This window comes from Athene cunicularia (assembly GCF_003259725.1).
Source record: "Athene cunicularia isolate RWA chromosome 2 unlocalized genomic scaffold, athCun1 chr2_part1, whole genome shotgun sequence".
NCBI lineage: Eukaryota > Metazoa > Chordata > Aves > Strigiformes > Strigidae > Athene > Athene cunicularia.
The window spans coordinates 88,459,940-88,476,324 of record NW_020799095.1 but is presented as its reverse complement, the minus strand read 5'-3'; the positions used below and the strand labels follow the sequence as shown (position 1 = coordinate 88,476,324).

The 16,385-nt window shown below is 34.4% G+C and overlaps 1 protein-coding gene across 2 annotated transcripts in view; it reads left to right on the top strand.

Moving 5' to 3' along the window:
• Positions 1-2,755: 2,755 nt before the first annotated feature.
• Positions 2,756-16,385, top strand: part of INVS (inversin) — a 44,702-nt gene continuing 31,072 nt past the window's right edge. Inside the window, exons 1-4 of one of the 2 annotated variants that reach the window (XM_026843039.1) lie at positions 2,756-2,857; positions 6,408-6,517; positions 10,949-11,133; positions 15,867-16,022. In XM_026843039.1, the coding sequence (XP_026698840.1) occupies positions 6,495-6,517; positions 10,949-11,133; positions 15,867-16,022 (364 nt within the window). In that variant the 5' untranslated portion in view covers positions 2,756-2,857; positions 6,408-6,494. The remainder of the gene's footprint in view (positions 2,858-6,407; positions 6,518-10,948; positions 11,134-15,866; positions 16,023-16,385) is intronic. The other variant, XM_026843040.1, reaches the window with a different exon arrangement.

Below are 16,385 nucleotides of genomic sequence, written 5' to 3'. Positions count from 1 at the left end.
TCATGGTAAGAGACATGACATTTATTTATACAACACTTTCCATTATTGCCTACAATTCCATTGTTCTAATTGCTGCAGAAAAATGCTTAGCTTCTGTTTCTTCTGTGTATTGTGCTTAAAATATTAATATACTATGACAGTTTAATTACAGCTAGTTTTACACAAAACCCACTTAAAATCCAAAGAAATTATACTCTTGAATGTAGGCAGAAAGAGGCCTAGAAAAATTTAGTTTAAATGGTCAAAAATTTCAAAACACATGAATACATTGAGACTAGAATATAAATAGTGCCTTTGTCATTAAAAGATTCTCTACCATTCTGCAAAAGTAACACTTGTGATTATGGGCATATGTTCCGGGGAACATCAGTGACTTTGAGGCAGGAGTTTTACGAGTCATTTATTGAAGATGTTTTTGTGTGTCTAGAAGGCTTGAAAATGAGTTTTCCAGATTAGATTAATAAATTATAGGTAAAGTGAAGAAACATTTGTTTTCTTGTTTGTCCATTTTGTTCAAACAGGTTTTCCTTTGATGAAGTTAGAATTTCAGTAATAACTTCTGTGCATGTCAATATTGATTTTTAGTCATTCTTAAGAGTGATTCTCATAAAGATCACTTCTGAATTTTTGCAGTGGGCAGTATACTCCCCCTGCTGAGCTCTTTGAATAGACAGAAAGTAAGCCTATTACCAGTTAGCTTTCTCTTGAGAATTATTAAAGCTAAGGAAGAACATAAAACTTCACTTTTCACTGTAATGGCTCAGATATATGCTTTTGAATGTTTATTAAAAGAAGTGTTATTTGTGCTTTGATTATTGTGGTTTGTACATGTAACAATATTAACTTTGTATTTTTAGTTAAGAGATTCATATTTATCAATTTTTTATGTTTTAAATAGATTGTCTGTTATTGAACTAGTGGATAGATATAGTAATGAAATACAGTATGATTAATGTATGTTTATTTTTTTCTTTAGCAAAACATGGCTAACTACTGATATCTAAAACTGATGCAGATTTTTATATGAGACAGGCAACTTAATTAGCATTTACATACAGTATGTAAAGTATGTAAATGTTTAACTTTAGCAAACTTACATTAATCAGCTATTAGGAGGTTTGAGTTGACACTGTTAGAAAGTAAGACAGTAAGAAACAAAGAATTGGGCCATTGCAGAGTTGGGGCTACTACTGCAGTATTAATTTAGCCAGATTGTATTTAGGAAGTATGGTTAAATATAACTCTAAATGTATTTGGGGTTTTATCTATTAAATAGAACATATAGAATATATAACATTGGTCAATTAACATTTGGATAGAACCCATAACTCCGGAATTTCCTGACTTCCTGCTTCTTGATTTATTGTTCTCAATGTTTAAGATATTCATTTTCTATGTACTAGTTACTGCATTTCAAATAATGCAAATATAAGTGATTTCATGGCCTGTTTGAGTACCTAGTGAATAGGAAAAACTGCAGTTATTTTAGTGAGAAAGGGATCTTGAACTTGCTTTAAATGTTAATAAGCTGCACCTGATCACAGTCTCTCAGCCCTCTTTCATAAGTATATTATAAGATATAGTGTGACTCTGTATTTTCAGGAGAATTGTTTTTCTCAGTTATCATGAGTTAAAATCCACTCGCGTGTTGGAAGTTAAAAATCTCAGCACGACATTTCTTTTTCTTTTGCACAAGGTTCCCATGACTTCAGTGAATTGTTCTGAATTGTTGGGAGACAGAACAGCAGACTTACTCTCTATAGTTTATTTAAGCTATGATTTTGACATTCTGCTTCTGCTCTAGATGTCTGGTGTCCCTGACTTTCTACTGTTTTATTGTTTACCATTTTCTTTAGAGATAGTTGTTTTTTCAGGAAAGTTTAAAGTTTGTATTGCATGGGCCTTTATGGTATTTGCCATTTGGAGATCTCTGCAATGCCAAGGTGGTGTTCATTTGTACCTGTTTTATTCCTTTGCTTGAGAAAGAAAGTCACAAAGAGAAATCTGTCTCGAAAAAAGTTGATGAGGGAATTATCGTAATACAAAGCTATATAGCTAGGGGCCTTATGTGAAAGTATTTTAGCATGCTTTTTAAGAAAATGTGATGAAAAGTCAAGTTGTATCTATAAATGTCTATGTTATATAATCACATGACTAATCATGATACTTTAAAAGATTTTTTTTTAATTCAAAATTAAACTCATTACAAGTAGGTGCATTCATCAGAAGTACTCTCTAACTCACTTCTACCCTGTCAGAGACCTTGACATCTCCTTTAGAAATACTCTGATAGACTCGTGGTTTTAAAATGCTAAAAAAATATTCATGAAAGACATATAAACTTGTGCAAAAAGGGGAGTGTCCTAGGAGAAAAATATGAAGATATGTATGTTGTGTTCAGACTTAGAAAATCAAGTAAGAAGATCTAGTTATTTTCACAAGAGCCTGAGTTAGTCTTTTAAAGAACTGCGTAAGGAGCCACTTGTACAACAGACTGATAAAACTACACGATATGTATCAAAAATCAGGTCTTGTACAGTAATCAAGTAAGTATAAAAAAATTCCGTCAGAAATACTTGAAAATAGCCTATACTGTAACAAAAGTATTTGGTTGTAGAGCTATATTATACTGAACAAGGACAGTTTATCTCCTTAAGACTAAAAAAAAAACCCAACAGTTTATCTCCTTAAGACTAAAAAAAAAACAAAACAGTTTTTCTCTTCAACTTTTTTTTTTTTTTTTTTTTTTTTTTAAGGAATGTAGCAGTTGTTGATGTCCTAACCTCCTACGAAGGCTGCAACGTGACATCTTATGACAACTTGTTTCGAACTCCCCTTCACTGGGCAGCCTTACTTGGTAAACTGGACAATACTGAAGTAATTTAATAATTAATTGACTGTAGTGTTTAATTTTTGTCTCTGTTTTTTATTTAATTCTATCCTGGTGTTATGCTAACTAATTTTTTGGAACAATAATAGTTTTTGCTAGACCAGGATTAGAAGTTTGTGTGTAGACTGGGTTTCTTTAGCTTTAGATTCTCCAAAGCATTGTAAAATGCATTACTTAAGCAGGCTATATGTGCTCATAATTTAAGAACAATTAAAGCATATTGAGATGTTCTTGCATATGTTCTTTGTTCATAGGTTAAAGAAAACCTGGTACTCTAGAGCAGTGGTGTCCGGAGTGGGGTGTGCACACCCCAGCATGTATGAAAGACAATCCATTGTGGTGTATGAAGAAAATATCAGAACTTCTGTTTATTTTTTATCTGAAAAAAAAAGAAAACTTTACTAATATTTAATATACAGATTGATGCTAGCACCCTCACTTGGTCCATATGTGAGATGGTCACATAGGGTTTGCGAGGTGTTTGAGAGAAATGAGTGCTCCAAAACACAGAGGGTTGACAGTGACATCATCACTCCTTTGTTCACTGTTGTGACATATTACAGTTTACATGTGCCTGGTTAAGTATATTTAAGGATTATATTATCTATTTTTTACTAAAATAGACAAGTGACTTAAAAAGATTCCTGCAGAGAAAACATAGATAATCTGATAATGCCAGCACACGTGAACAGCAAGAAGATGGCAGAGCTGACACTTCTCCTACTCCTAGTACAAGCTCTTAATCAGACATATTATGACAATCTAATCAGATCTGACAAGAAGCTTTATTCAGATAAAGTTTTTTTCTGTTCAGATTGCTACCCTGAGATACAGATGCTCTGTAAATTATAATCTTGCATATGTGAATTCTTCATGATTTGATTTTACAGGTTAAAAAACTGGACCTTTGCAAACCAGGTGAAAATCTTATTAAATTCATATATATATATAAATATATTTAAAAATATATATACAATAAATACATAAATACAAGGAAGTTCAACTCATAAAATGACAGGCACAAAAATAATGTGATTGAGAAAATTGACCTCCTGTTTTCTATTCTCCTATGTGCAGGCGGAAAAAATAAACACCATGTGCCAGATCAAAAGAAAGAATCTTCAAACACTCTCTCTCCCCTTTTAACAGGCTTTGTCCCCATGACCCTCTGGGACACTGCAGACAAAGCATGCTAATAAGAGAATCAGATTGCTCACTGGAGTGAATTACTGCAACTCCAATGACGATATAAATGTAGGTTGATTATGTTTATTAAAAAAAAAAAAAAGAAAAAAAAAAGAAAGAGTGTTCTCAGGTTTACATTGAAGTAGGAATATTGAATTTTCACAGAGAAATTGTGAAACTTTATAAGTGTCATAGGATCGGTCTACCAAAGAAATAGTTATTATCACTTAGTTCTGTCCAAGAAGCAAAATTTATCATGTTTTGAAATTGATTGTATTGAAGAGAGTAGTTTTGTCTGTTGGAAAAATGCATTGTCTAATCAGTGTGGAATAAAGGGGAAAGACATTCCAAGACCTTCAGAATCCTTTGTGAATTTGATGAGGTCTCTAGGTGGCATATGCCCATGGGGAATTTCTGATTGGTAAATCATGGTTAATTTTTAGTGTTCTGGTTTTATTTTAGATACTGGATGCTGTATATAGATTTTGAAGAATTCAAAATGTTGCTAAATGGATTAACAGTAGGAGGTTTTAAGTATTGCATGAATACAGCCACAAATAATTTGTTAAAAGTGATGGGTTGTACGTGACTGCATCTTAGGGCTTTGTTGCTCCTGTTACCTTTTTCTTTGGTGTAGATATAAGTCTCAGCCAAGTTACATCTCTTCTAATAAGAATTATTACAGAAAGGACAGTTTCTGACCTCAAAAATTGAGTTTTAACGTTTACATTAGTGTCCAAGTGAGATCCATATTTGCACAAATTTATTTACTGTTGCACCCAATACTGATTTTTTTTTCCAACTCCCTCAAGCATTCGTTCTCATTGATAATTTAGCTAGGCTTCCTCTCCTGATAAGAGTTCAGATACCCTTTCCCTATTTGTGTCTCCTGAAAGTTCAGGCAACATTTTTTCCAGGTGCAGTACTCCTATGGTACTCCTATGTTTTTTTCTCTTAGAATTGCACTCAGAATCAACTTCTTCTGGTGCACCTCAATTCACTTCTTACAGTCTTGAGATGGGAAGAGCATAGCAACATTACATCCCTTCTTTTTAGTGGTTTTCTGATAGGAAGGGGCAGAATGTTATGTTCTGGGTTCAGGCTTGTTTTAATGGCTGAAAGAAGAGCCTTCCTGTACACCCTAAAGCCCCTAAATTAATATAATCTCTGCACAGCTGTTCATCCTTTTTGGCCCAAGTTGACCATTTTATCTTGTTTCTAGTACTACTATACATATAAAGATTGAAAATGCCATTTGACAAAAGGCTTGCCTAGTCCCTTATCTCTTAGGTTTTTTGAAAGCTACAGACCATAACTGTTACACAACTTAATTCTGTAATTGTCAGTGTTTCCATTAAAAAAAAGTCTACTGCTAGTAGAAAGGTTTACCTACTTTTTTTTTTTTTTTTCTTTTTTTTTTTTTTTTCATTTATTCTAAAATAATTCAAGTCAACTGTGCCAAAGTAACAAGCTGCAAAATTGATTGCTTTCCCCACATGCAAGATACTGGGAGATTTCTCCTGTAAAATCAGAGTGATTTTATGGACTTATGCCTTATAGTATCTCCTAAAACACCAAAGATATTATGTGAGCTGCATATGCCTACAAAAGAAAGCATATGAAAGGGCATATGAAAGGATCTTTAGTAGCAGTATCCTATATTATGTCTTTGTTTTCCTCTCTGTGAAGCAGATGTAACGTTTACCCATCTCCCCCAAATGTTGTGATTTTAATCTAAAAACACTCTTAATATTTTTTGATGGAAGGAGTTGCATGTGTCAGTTTGTTACTTATTGCAGATACAGCAGCAGGTAGTAGACTAGCCTCCAGATTCTGCTATACCTCTTCAGCTGAAATTTTGATTGAATGAAACCTAAGTAAAGAATTTACACTTAATTTCTGTAGAACAGTGTGATGTGGGATGAAATTTTCAATGTTGGTTTAGCCTACCTTTTAATGTAGATAGACAAATGCTCATGATCATCAGTCTGTGTTCACTTTACTGCTTCTGACTGACCTCTCACTCAAGTGCAGCATCTCAACTGAATTATCAGATTTTTTTTCTGGAAATGTTCAACTCATTCACTGCGAAGTTAATATCACAGTTGTCTGACCAGCTACTGCTGGTTTCCTTGTTTAAGGAAATGCTCTAGTGATGCCTTTTAAAAGAAATAGGAAATCTTTCCACATGTTCCTATTCATGGGTCATTCTGATTTACAGATGCTCATCAAAAATAAGGATACAGAGTGTCAACTGAAACACTATTGGTAAATAGGGAAGTGTTTAACTTTAGAATTCAATACATATCTGGTTTTATAATATTTTTCTCAGGTCATGCACAGATTGTCCACCTCTTATTAGAAAGAAATAAGTTTGGAACTATCCCATCTGATAGTCAAGGTGCAACACCCCTACATTATGCAGCACAGAGCAACTTTGCTGTAAGTAGCACATATGTGAAGTAAATATATTTTTCTGAAATATTTCTAATGTAACAAAGTGTTTGAATTGTTTCTAAAATCATATAAACACAGTGTTGTCTGCACAAACTTAATTCAGAATTTTCCTATATTATGTGATATAAATGTGGTTAATTTCAAAGTATTAAAAATAAATTTAAAAACCCCCAAATTCCTGTACAGAGAAAGGCCCTTTGATCTAGATGTTTGCATCAGAACACACAATAGTCATTTAGGTACTTCACTAGAAAGCAGAGTGGCACCTACTATTTTACAGTGCTTTCACCTTTTAAGACTTATTATAGCAAAATTTAAGCAGTTATGAGGTATCTAGAGTAAGATCACCTCTATGAGTATTTACACAGCTGCTTCAGTACCAGTCAAACTAGTCTTTGCCTTCAAGAAGGTGATTAACTTATGAGTATTTGCTATTATGAATGAGCTGTTGTCTCATAAAGCATGCCTAAAGAGCGAGTACCTTAGAATCATAGAATGGTTTGGGTTTGAAGGGACCTTTAAAGGTCATCTAGTGCAACCCCCCTGCAATGAGCAGGGACATCCTCAACTAGATCACGTTGCTCAGAGCCCCGTCCAACCCGACCTCGAGTGTTTCCAGGAGTGGGGCATCTCCGGGCAACCTGTTCCACCTTTTGTCACAATTCTTCATGAATACCATATATTTTAAAGTTTTTAAACATTTTTAGTATTTAAAAATTTTTTTTTTTAAATCCAGACAACCAAGAAAATTGGTTTCTCAAGCAGCCTAATTCTTATATTTTGGTAGAATAGATAATTTTTTTTCCAGAGCAAGATCAGATGTGGTAAAGCTCAGTATAAAACTCAGCAGTTTAATGATTGTTGGTCATAGATGTTATTATAGAAGTAGTTCTCAAGCACTGGAATTTAAGAAGGCTTTTTTCATGCCACACTCTCATAGTTGAATTATGCCATGCACAGTAAACTGAGAGCTCCCATCTCTGTTTTCTTCAGTTGTATTATTCATAACCTCCCTTTACAAAAAGGGTTATTTAGTGCCTAATTAACGTAGTTATGTAGTGCATATCACAGCATTTTCTTAACAGGAATACTAATTTGGGTCTTTCTTGCCAACATGTTAATTTTCATAAAACAAGTAAAATTTTAATGCCCTTAAGAACCACTCAAGTTAAATCCAAAAGTACTATTGACAGAGGGAACTGACCAGAGTGTATTAATGTCACAACTGTCACCTTCTGTTTCCTTCTGAGAGTGAGTTTTGAGGTTTTGGTGGAGTTTTTTTGAAGTGGTTTTAGTATGACCATACAGATCTCTTTTTAAATTCAGGATTTCATTGGAGCGTTTGTCTGTATATAATTTCACCTTTTTAGCAAATTGTTTTTTGATGCTGATTATTGTCCTTTATGTGGTATGTACAGTTTGGATCTGATTCACATGCCTAAAATATTTATGTTGTAAAAGCCTTTCTAGTTTGAGTCAGACTCATGAGAAAGAATGTTTTTATTTACAATCTGGTGATTATCTCCACATGCTTTTATCTTTTTTTTTTCCTTTTCTATATTGATATATTCCTAAAAAATGATTTTTCATACTGGCTTTCTTTCTTGAGGCTTGATTCAGTTGTATGAAACATCTTCATTATTTTGCTGCTTTTTGATCCCATCTGTCAGTCAAACTATGATATTGTTTAGGTTTTCATGGGGAAATTATTTTGTAATCTTATTTACTCACAATGAATGTACTGTTTCCCATCTTACAGGAAGAATCAAACAGGAGATTCTCATTTAGATCTGAAATCCTCTTTTAGCTGACAATGTATCCAAGAGCCCCTGTTCATGCATGCCTAAATTATGTCCAGAGCTTCTCTCTTTTTTACAATTCCAGTTGTTTCTGAGCACCACTATTTGCTTTTTTTTTCTCTATTACATACAAATCCTTGCATAATTCCCACCACTGCATTCCTTATACATAGTGAAACAACGGAGTGGAGACACATCCCTGTTTGTTTTGGCAGTAGCATCTATATATCTATGGTTTGAGAGCCACATTCTGTTCAGTCCACCCAAGTCTGGATAGGCATAGTATATTTCTCACTTAAAATGCGATGTATCTTAGACCTTAATGAGAAGAAAAAAGTTTGTTCTTTTGTGTTTATTATGAATATTTGCATTGCATTCAGTTTTACTTAACTGAGTATCTTGTTTTCTTGCTCTGTTTTTGTGTGTTACTTTAATATGATGTTTTTGTCTCTAAGACTAGTTTATCCCCGATTATTATAGAAAGAAAAGTTCTAGAAGTTACCTAATATAACCACCCAAATAGATTGCCTGAAATTTAGATGGTTAATATATTCCACAGAAGATCCAAATAAATATCCTTTTAAAATTTTTGAACTTCCTGTGTGAAGGCAGATGCTCTATTATTCTTGATTTTAGTATGCAGAATGCAGGACTAAATATATATAATTTTTTTCTGAAATTTCCCAGAGATGTCCAAGACAGTGTACTTCCATTTCACATACTTGTATAGAATGATCTAGTATATGAAATGTAGATACCCCTGCCTTATTTTTGAATGTTCAAAAATAATATTTAGTATTTTTCAGAATTTCTTGATAGTACAGAATGAAATGATCCAACTTACTTCTCTCCTTTACTGTTGTTTTTCAGCTTTGTTGTTTTTTATTTTGTTTTCTCCACTTTTTTTTTTTTTTAATGGAGATAAAATAGGTGTGATTTTTCCATGACAAAATATTTACAGAATTAAACTGATTAATACTTCTGTTTTCTGGTTTCATCCTGTTCTAATTTAATTTCATTTTGTTTTCAAGTTGTGATAACTTCATTTTGGAAAATAACTCATATAGCATTAATAGATTTTATTCCACTTTTTCCCATTAAAAACTCTAGAAAAAAAAAGAATGGTTGAAAGAAACATTGCTTTACTAAAACTTAATGGAAAAATAAAATTACTTATTTATGTTTGTAGGATGTGTGCCTTAGTATTGAAAAGGTCCAGCCTTCATACTGCTTTTCACTTTGCAGGATTTCAAGCAGTGAAGAGTACTGGTAGGGTGCTGAGTTGCTGGCCTAATGAGTAGCCGTTTGTGTCTGAGATGTAGTGGTGGTCAGTGTGAGTACACAAAGCTATAAACACATGCTGGTTTGTGAGGAAGTCTTAATGCTTCCATTCCTCATTATTTCTGGCTGGACCTTTTTATTATAAAATGATAATTCAGATATGATCCCAAATTCACGAAGCACTTAGGATCTTAGGTCACATTAACATAAGAAAAATGAGAAATTTCCTATTTCTTTAGGGGGATGAATAAGTAGTAGTTAAAAAAAAAAATCCAAACTAATCAATAGGACTGTAGGTATTTAGGCACCTTTGTGATTATAAGCTTTTGATTCCTTATACCCAAGGAATTCTCATCCTACCAGAGCAGTGATAGAGCTATTTTGGGGTCACATGGGGAAACTAAAAAAAGAGTCAATACTAAAATATAAAAATAAAATAAGATAACCAAACCTGCTTTTTTCAGTTTGCATTGGCTAGCCTATCAGTGGCTCTTAAGACATGTTCACCAGCTGTTAAATACACAGCCTTTGTAAGGCATTAGATAGAAAAGGGAAATATTTCCCAAACTGTTCTTCTAGCAGTCATGATTTCCTCTCCCTTCCTTTCCTGTTATGGATTATTAAGAATTTAGCAGCAAGTTAAACAAATGAACTTGTTTACTGAGAGCTTAACACAAACACGGCATTTGAAGAAATAATTTTTTTTTCTTTTGTTTAAATAGAGATTTTAGTGTGACAGTTACAGTGGAAAGCCTGGACTTGGATATAAAGGTTTACTTAATCTATTTTGATTTATAATACTTCAGTAATTAGTAACCTGTTGATACTATCAAGTATTAGGAAATATGTCTATGTTGCCCCAAAAGTACTTTTAATAGTCAAATTATTAGAATTTGACAAACTAAAATATTTGCATGTGCATTCATATTTAGAATCAGAGAAAAAAAAATATTCTGAGTATATAAAAGAATATTCTGAAGGAACATTATTTTAGCATAATAGTATTACAGTAGTGCTTTGATAAGCTGATAATATTTTTCCCATTGCTTTCTTCACAGTAAATGCAGTGTCTTCTACTTTCTCATGATGAACACATGATATTTGACACTAAAAAGAAAAAAGTATGAAATAAATGACAGTGTTAAACTCGTAGTTAAGGATGCACTGTGAACACTGATAATGAAAAAAGCATAGCAGAAAATACAGTGCTCCTGTTAAGCTTACTCTATATAAACATAAAAAGGAAAAAGGAAGCTTTGATTTGCTTCACAAACAGCTAAATGAGACATAATAGTTTCTTGTTGTTATAAATTCCTTTTAATGTTAATTTCAATAGTATGTCTTTTCAGGAAACAGTTGAAGTATTTTTGAAACACCCTTCTGTAAAAGATGACTCAGATCTTGAGGGAAGAACATCCTTCATGTGGGCAGCTGGCAAAGGCAGTGATGATGTCATTAGGACTATGCTGACTTTAAAATTGGATATTGATATCAACATGACAGACAAGTATGCTGGCACAGGTAAGATGCTTTACGGTAAAGCACCACTGGCTGTTTCCAGTTAGTGAGATTTCCACCAAATAAAAAAACATTGTTAGAAGCTATATTAATCTTTTCCTGGATGTATAGTATACCTTAATCCTGAAAATATTTCTGCATTAGTTTAATTATGTGTGTGAGTCACTTCTTTGCCTTATTGTGGGAAAGAAACAAATTTTTTCTGCGCAGATTGGACCAGTTCATTTGAAAAATAGAAAGAAGAAGAAATGTATTTCTTTGCTACTATTTACTTAGATCTGTAATTGTGGGAAAGGAAAAGCTGTTCTGTATTTTGAAGAATCAAATGAAATATAATTGCATAGAAAGTCCTGATAATGCCTATTAAAAATATATTTTTGTCAGTAAATAAATACTTTGAAACAATATAGAGCAAACTAACCAGTGGAGTGGCTAAATTATCGTAATGAAAACCCAAAGTACTGTAGTTACTTGTAAAGATAGTGTAATAAAGATTAGAGCTATTGCACTCCATTGTCCAAACAAGAGGTTAAACTTTCTTATGCCCTATCGTCCTATTATCTGCCCAGATCAAAGGATAGGTATGCAACACAGTGTATCAGAATTCAAGCATGCAAGTCATGAAATTCAAAATTTCCTATAGCAACTATGATTTTATCTTCCTTAATGAAAAATTATAAGAATTTGTGGTAAAAATACTGTTTCTCTGTAGTACTTTCAACAAGAATAAAATAACCTGACAGAGAGACAGGTGTTGAAATGTATATGTATTCAACACCGTTGGAAATACAGGTAAAGTAGCAGAGCTGTATAGCGTGCTGATGACATCTGAATAAAAAATAAGAGGAGAATGTGGATATACTGGGCATATATTGGAGGGGTTTGGTAGCAGGGGCCTGCAAGGGGTAAATTGTGTGGGAGGAGGTCATGAACTACCCTGTGCCAGTCACAGCCAGATCACAAATTCAGAAGTTAAGTGCAAAAATATATAGCTATGTATAATAAGTAGTAAAATGATATCCAAGCTGATAGAGCACACACTTGTGAATAATACAGTAGAGGGCATTTTTTCTGAAAATAAAACTGTTATTTTAAACAAACAAGTATGTATATTGCAATGTTTGTTTATATAAATTTTAATATATTTGTTTTGAAGTATACTCAAGCATTATCTTTTGGCTGCACACACATCCAGAAACTAGTCCGTGCTGCATACTTAGATTTAGGGAACTTGCAGTGTACATCTATCCCAACCAAAAAACAAGAGAGATGCGTTTAACTGCTTTTCTCTTTTCAGGCCATACTTTGAATAACATAGAAATGGTAAATAAATGCAATGTCAGGGTTGCACGGTTCACTATTTGAAAGATAGGATGTATGAATTTTTCATATAAAAATTTGAAACTTTTTATTTCGTTTGGTGGTATGGAGTGTCTTTATGCAAAAAGCTAAATACAGTTACCATAAAATTCTATTTAAGTATCTAAATTCTTACTTTCCTTACAAATTAATGCACAAAAAAATAAGTTTTTCCAAGTTATGATAGTTTGTAATTTTTGAATTTAAGAAACAGTGCAGCAAATAAAATCTGTCTTCGTGTTTGATGACTTTACATATTCTACAAAATTATTCTCATTTCATCTTTTATCATTCTCACCTATATTTGTTCCTTCCTGACAATTCCCTTTTAAATATCTCACAGTATTTGTTTCAGACCTTAAGGTGCAGTAATGTTTTAGTCACTGTGCAAACCTCCTTACAAAGGGTTTTCTTCTCTGCAGACAGTAATCACATACTGTGTTTCTGAAATTACTCAGGTGTGGATTTCATGCTTGAATAATTCAGGTGGTTGGGTTTATTATCCTTCAGTCTTAAACCTTTCATAGCAGTGATGTGTAATCACCTTTTAGCCTTGATTTTGTTGTAGGACTTTTAATCCAAGGAAATGAATGGATTTTCGATTTACTTGAAGCTGCTGGTGTGTAGAACACACTAATAGTTTTAAAGTGGGGAGCTATGCTGTTTGTTGCTTGCTATAGAGGAATCTGAACTTGACCACTGTGAAAGCATGTGCAGTAACCTGGGCTTTATTATAGTGAGCTGTAAACTTATAAGGAAGTCCACCAGCAAATCACTCTCTGATTTCAGACCTGGTGTTTGTTTTTTTTTCTGAAGGTTCTTAATCATTCCCAGGTTTTGGTGAGGAAAAAGTAGCATTGTATTCTGACAGGAAACTATGCGCTAATAGAAAATAGTGTACATGCCACCGTGCCTGGGTTACAGTTGCTGAGGAGAGTTCAAGGTTGTGTTTTTCTGACTTGTGTGCCGACTCAGTTAAGTTCAGTTATAATGTTGCGTTAACGCAGCCTTTTGCATTTACTTATAAAGAGCAAGCTCTCCATTCAGCTTTGCTAGAACATCAAGACTCTCGTATTGTGTAGGAGAATGACACCAAGGGAAAGGAATTTCCCTCTTCTCAGAGATCATCGCTGCAGGAACATTACAGGGGCAGCTTTATAGCTCTGCCGTCACTGCGTACAATGGAGAGGGCTCTGTCTGTCGGCTGAACAAAGGGCCTATTGTGACCAGCTGGCCGAAGAATCTCTTCAGTCACCGTGACTCCATCACAGAAAATTTGGCTTACAAGAAAATATTGAGCACAAAGTGCGAAACAAGATGCCTGCGTCAGAATGAGTGATAGGGGGGAAGAACCGGCCAAGCTGACACAGCAGCTCTTTTTCTATTGTATTGTTATACACACCCCATGTGTCATCTGATGGAGTGGTTTACTGCCGTTGGTTTCATAAGAAATGCAGTACAAAAACCAGAACCTAGAGTTTACTGTGAGGTCAAACCATGAAAACCAGGCCCATCCAAATCTACGAAGTGGCAGGGATCTCATTCTTGTCAAATTTCTACCGATAGCCACCCACTCACACAGTGGCTGCAGATTGTGCTGCTCACAGATATTTTTCATGAGTGCAATGAGTGCCCATGTGCTTTTTAGCTGCAACAGTTAAACATCAGTGTCATCTTAAAGGCATGATTTCAGTTACTGAGGCAGCACTTCTCATACTGTCTCTGGCTGTGACTGCATTTCTTGTAGGAAGTGCCTCATTTGTCTGTATCCCAATTCCAGTTAATATCCCTAATTTTGAGAATGTGTGTTTTAAGGCAACACACTTCACCTGGATTTGATTCACAGACAGTATGAACAACCTGTGCATTTTAGTAGTGCCTGTGTGGCAGGTTACACTGGGTTACTGTTTCATAAGCTGTGTGAACCTGGTACCAGTGGTAAAGAGTAGCAGGCAAATACAAAAAGCCTGACTGTTTTGATATTCTGGCTACGGTTCAAGAAGCAATTCCTTCTAACATTTGCCTTCGTGGTGTGCCTTTCTGTATAATGCCTCTGCTGGATCCTGACCCTGCCTGTTTTTACATTAAACAAGTAGAGACATGTAGGGAGTGTTTATAACCCCACATTTCACTTGCTTGAGCAGACTGAATTCTCACCAAGGATGAAGATTTGTGAAATTTCAGGGGGGAATGTGAATTCATTTTACTAAATACACCTTTATGACTTGCACTGTTTTGTATTTTCATTCTAAATTATTTTGATTTTGTCATCTATGAAACAGTCTACATGTAAGACAGTATGAGAACATGTATTATCTGATTTGATTGCTGACTATAGGAAATAATCCAAAGCATTCTGAGATCAGCAATATATGTGTCCTTCATTGGTTTGAAATCTCATTGCTGTGTGTAGTTTGCCTTTCCTTCAAAAAGAGCAGTGAACTGGTCAGGCTGGCATTTCAACATTTTTCTCAACTCCAGCTGACGATGCCCACAAGATGCTGTGTTAGCTGATAGCAATTTCAGTTATAGGACGCCACATCTTTACCTCTGAGATCTAGAGTATCTAAAGTATCTCTGTGTTATTTGTTGGTTTGGACTTGGTGAAGTCTGCATACATTCAAATATGAGAAGGCAAAGAAAACTATGGAAGAGTAGGAGTCTGCAGAATTAACTTACATAGTTTTCATACAATCGAACTTCATAAATTGTAGAGGTGAGACAAAGTGCAGTATCTGGTCTTCCCATCATCTTTTTTCTTTTTCTTTAAGAAAATGGGGAGCTGCAGATACTGTGTGAGATGTGATGGCCTTGCTACGTAATTCTGTGTAAAATTTTCTTCGAGTAATTCTGAAAAAAAGAGGGGGAGGCAGGAACAGCTGGGTATTTATCTGGAGTTAGTTTTAATTGAGATAGCTCTGCTTATTTGAAAGAAATAGAAAAGGTATTTTCAGGAAAACGGTGAAGGTATAATGAAAGTTTTCTTTCATTGATCGTGGGCAGTTTCGTCTCCAGTAGGGTGATGGAGATGCCACAAAACAGAGGCAGAAGTAGATCATGTTATGCTCTCTTAATCAGAAGCTGCTAGCAGTCCACAGATCTGCAGTATAAGCCAATCTTGGTGGTGTTAAGGTTAAAATTCCTATTTGTACAAGTTAGAAACATGTTTCAGGGCAAACAGTTTTTCTGTTTATTGCTTGTATGGCAAGAAAATGTGGTTAGTGTTCACGTGTTAATGATTCTTCAGTTTCTTGTGGTTGAAAAGCACCTTTTCCACCAAAATGCTCGGAATTGAATTTTCTTTTGACTGTTCTAATTGTGAACCTCCCAAGTTCATGGTATTGTGATTTTCTTTTCCTACTACTTTATTCTTTTAGCATTACACGCTGCTGCCCTTTCTGGCCATGTCAGCACAGTGAAATTGCTGTTGGAACATAATGCACAGGTAGATGCTTTGGATGTCATGAAACATACCCCGCTTTTCCGAGCCTGTGAGATGGGACACAAAGAAGTGATACAAACACTCATTAAAGGTCAGCTGTTATGAATTTACAAACCTGTTCAGAGTTCTGGTACTGCTTTCTGTGGGACTGGAAAATAAACAGCATAGCTTAGCAAGAGGTGGGGTAGCAAATTACTTCCCTAAAGCAAGTTTTACCTGTAAGTACCCTTTGTGGAACAGCTCTAGTAAATGTAAAAGATTATCAGTGTTGTGCAAAATGGCTATAAGTGTTAAACGTAAAACTTTGAAAATTGGGATAGTTCTGTTCACAGGTCTTTTCTGCTTGAGCCTTTTCAAGTACATTCTAGTCTCTCAAACCACCCCTTCCCCCAGCAAGTCATTGTTTTTCTTTCTTTCTTTTTTTTTTCTTTCCCTCCAGTAAATAAGACCAAAT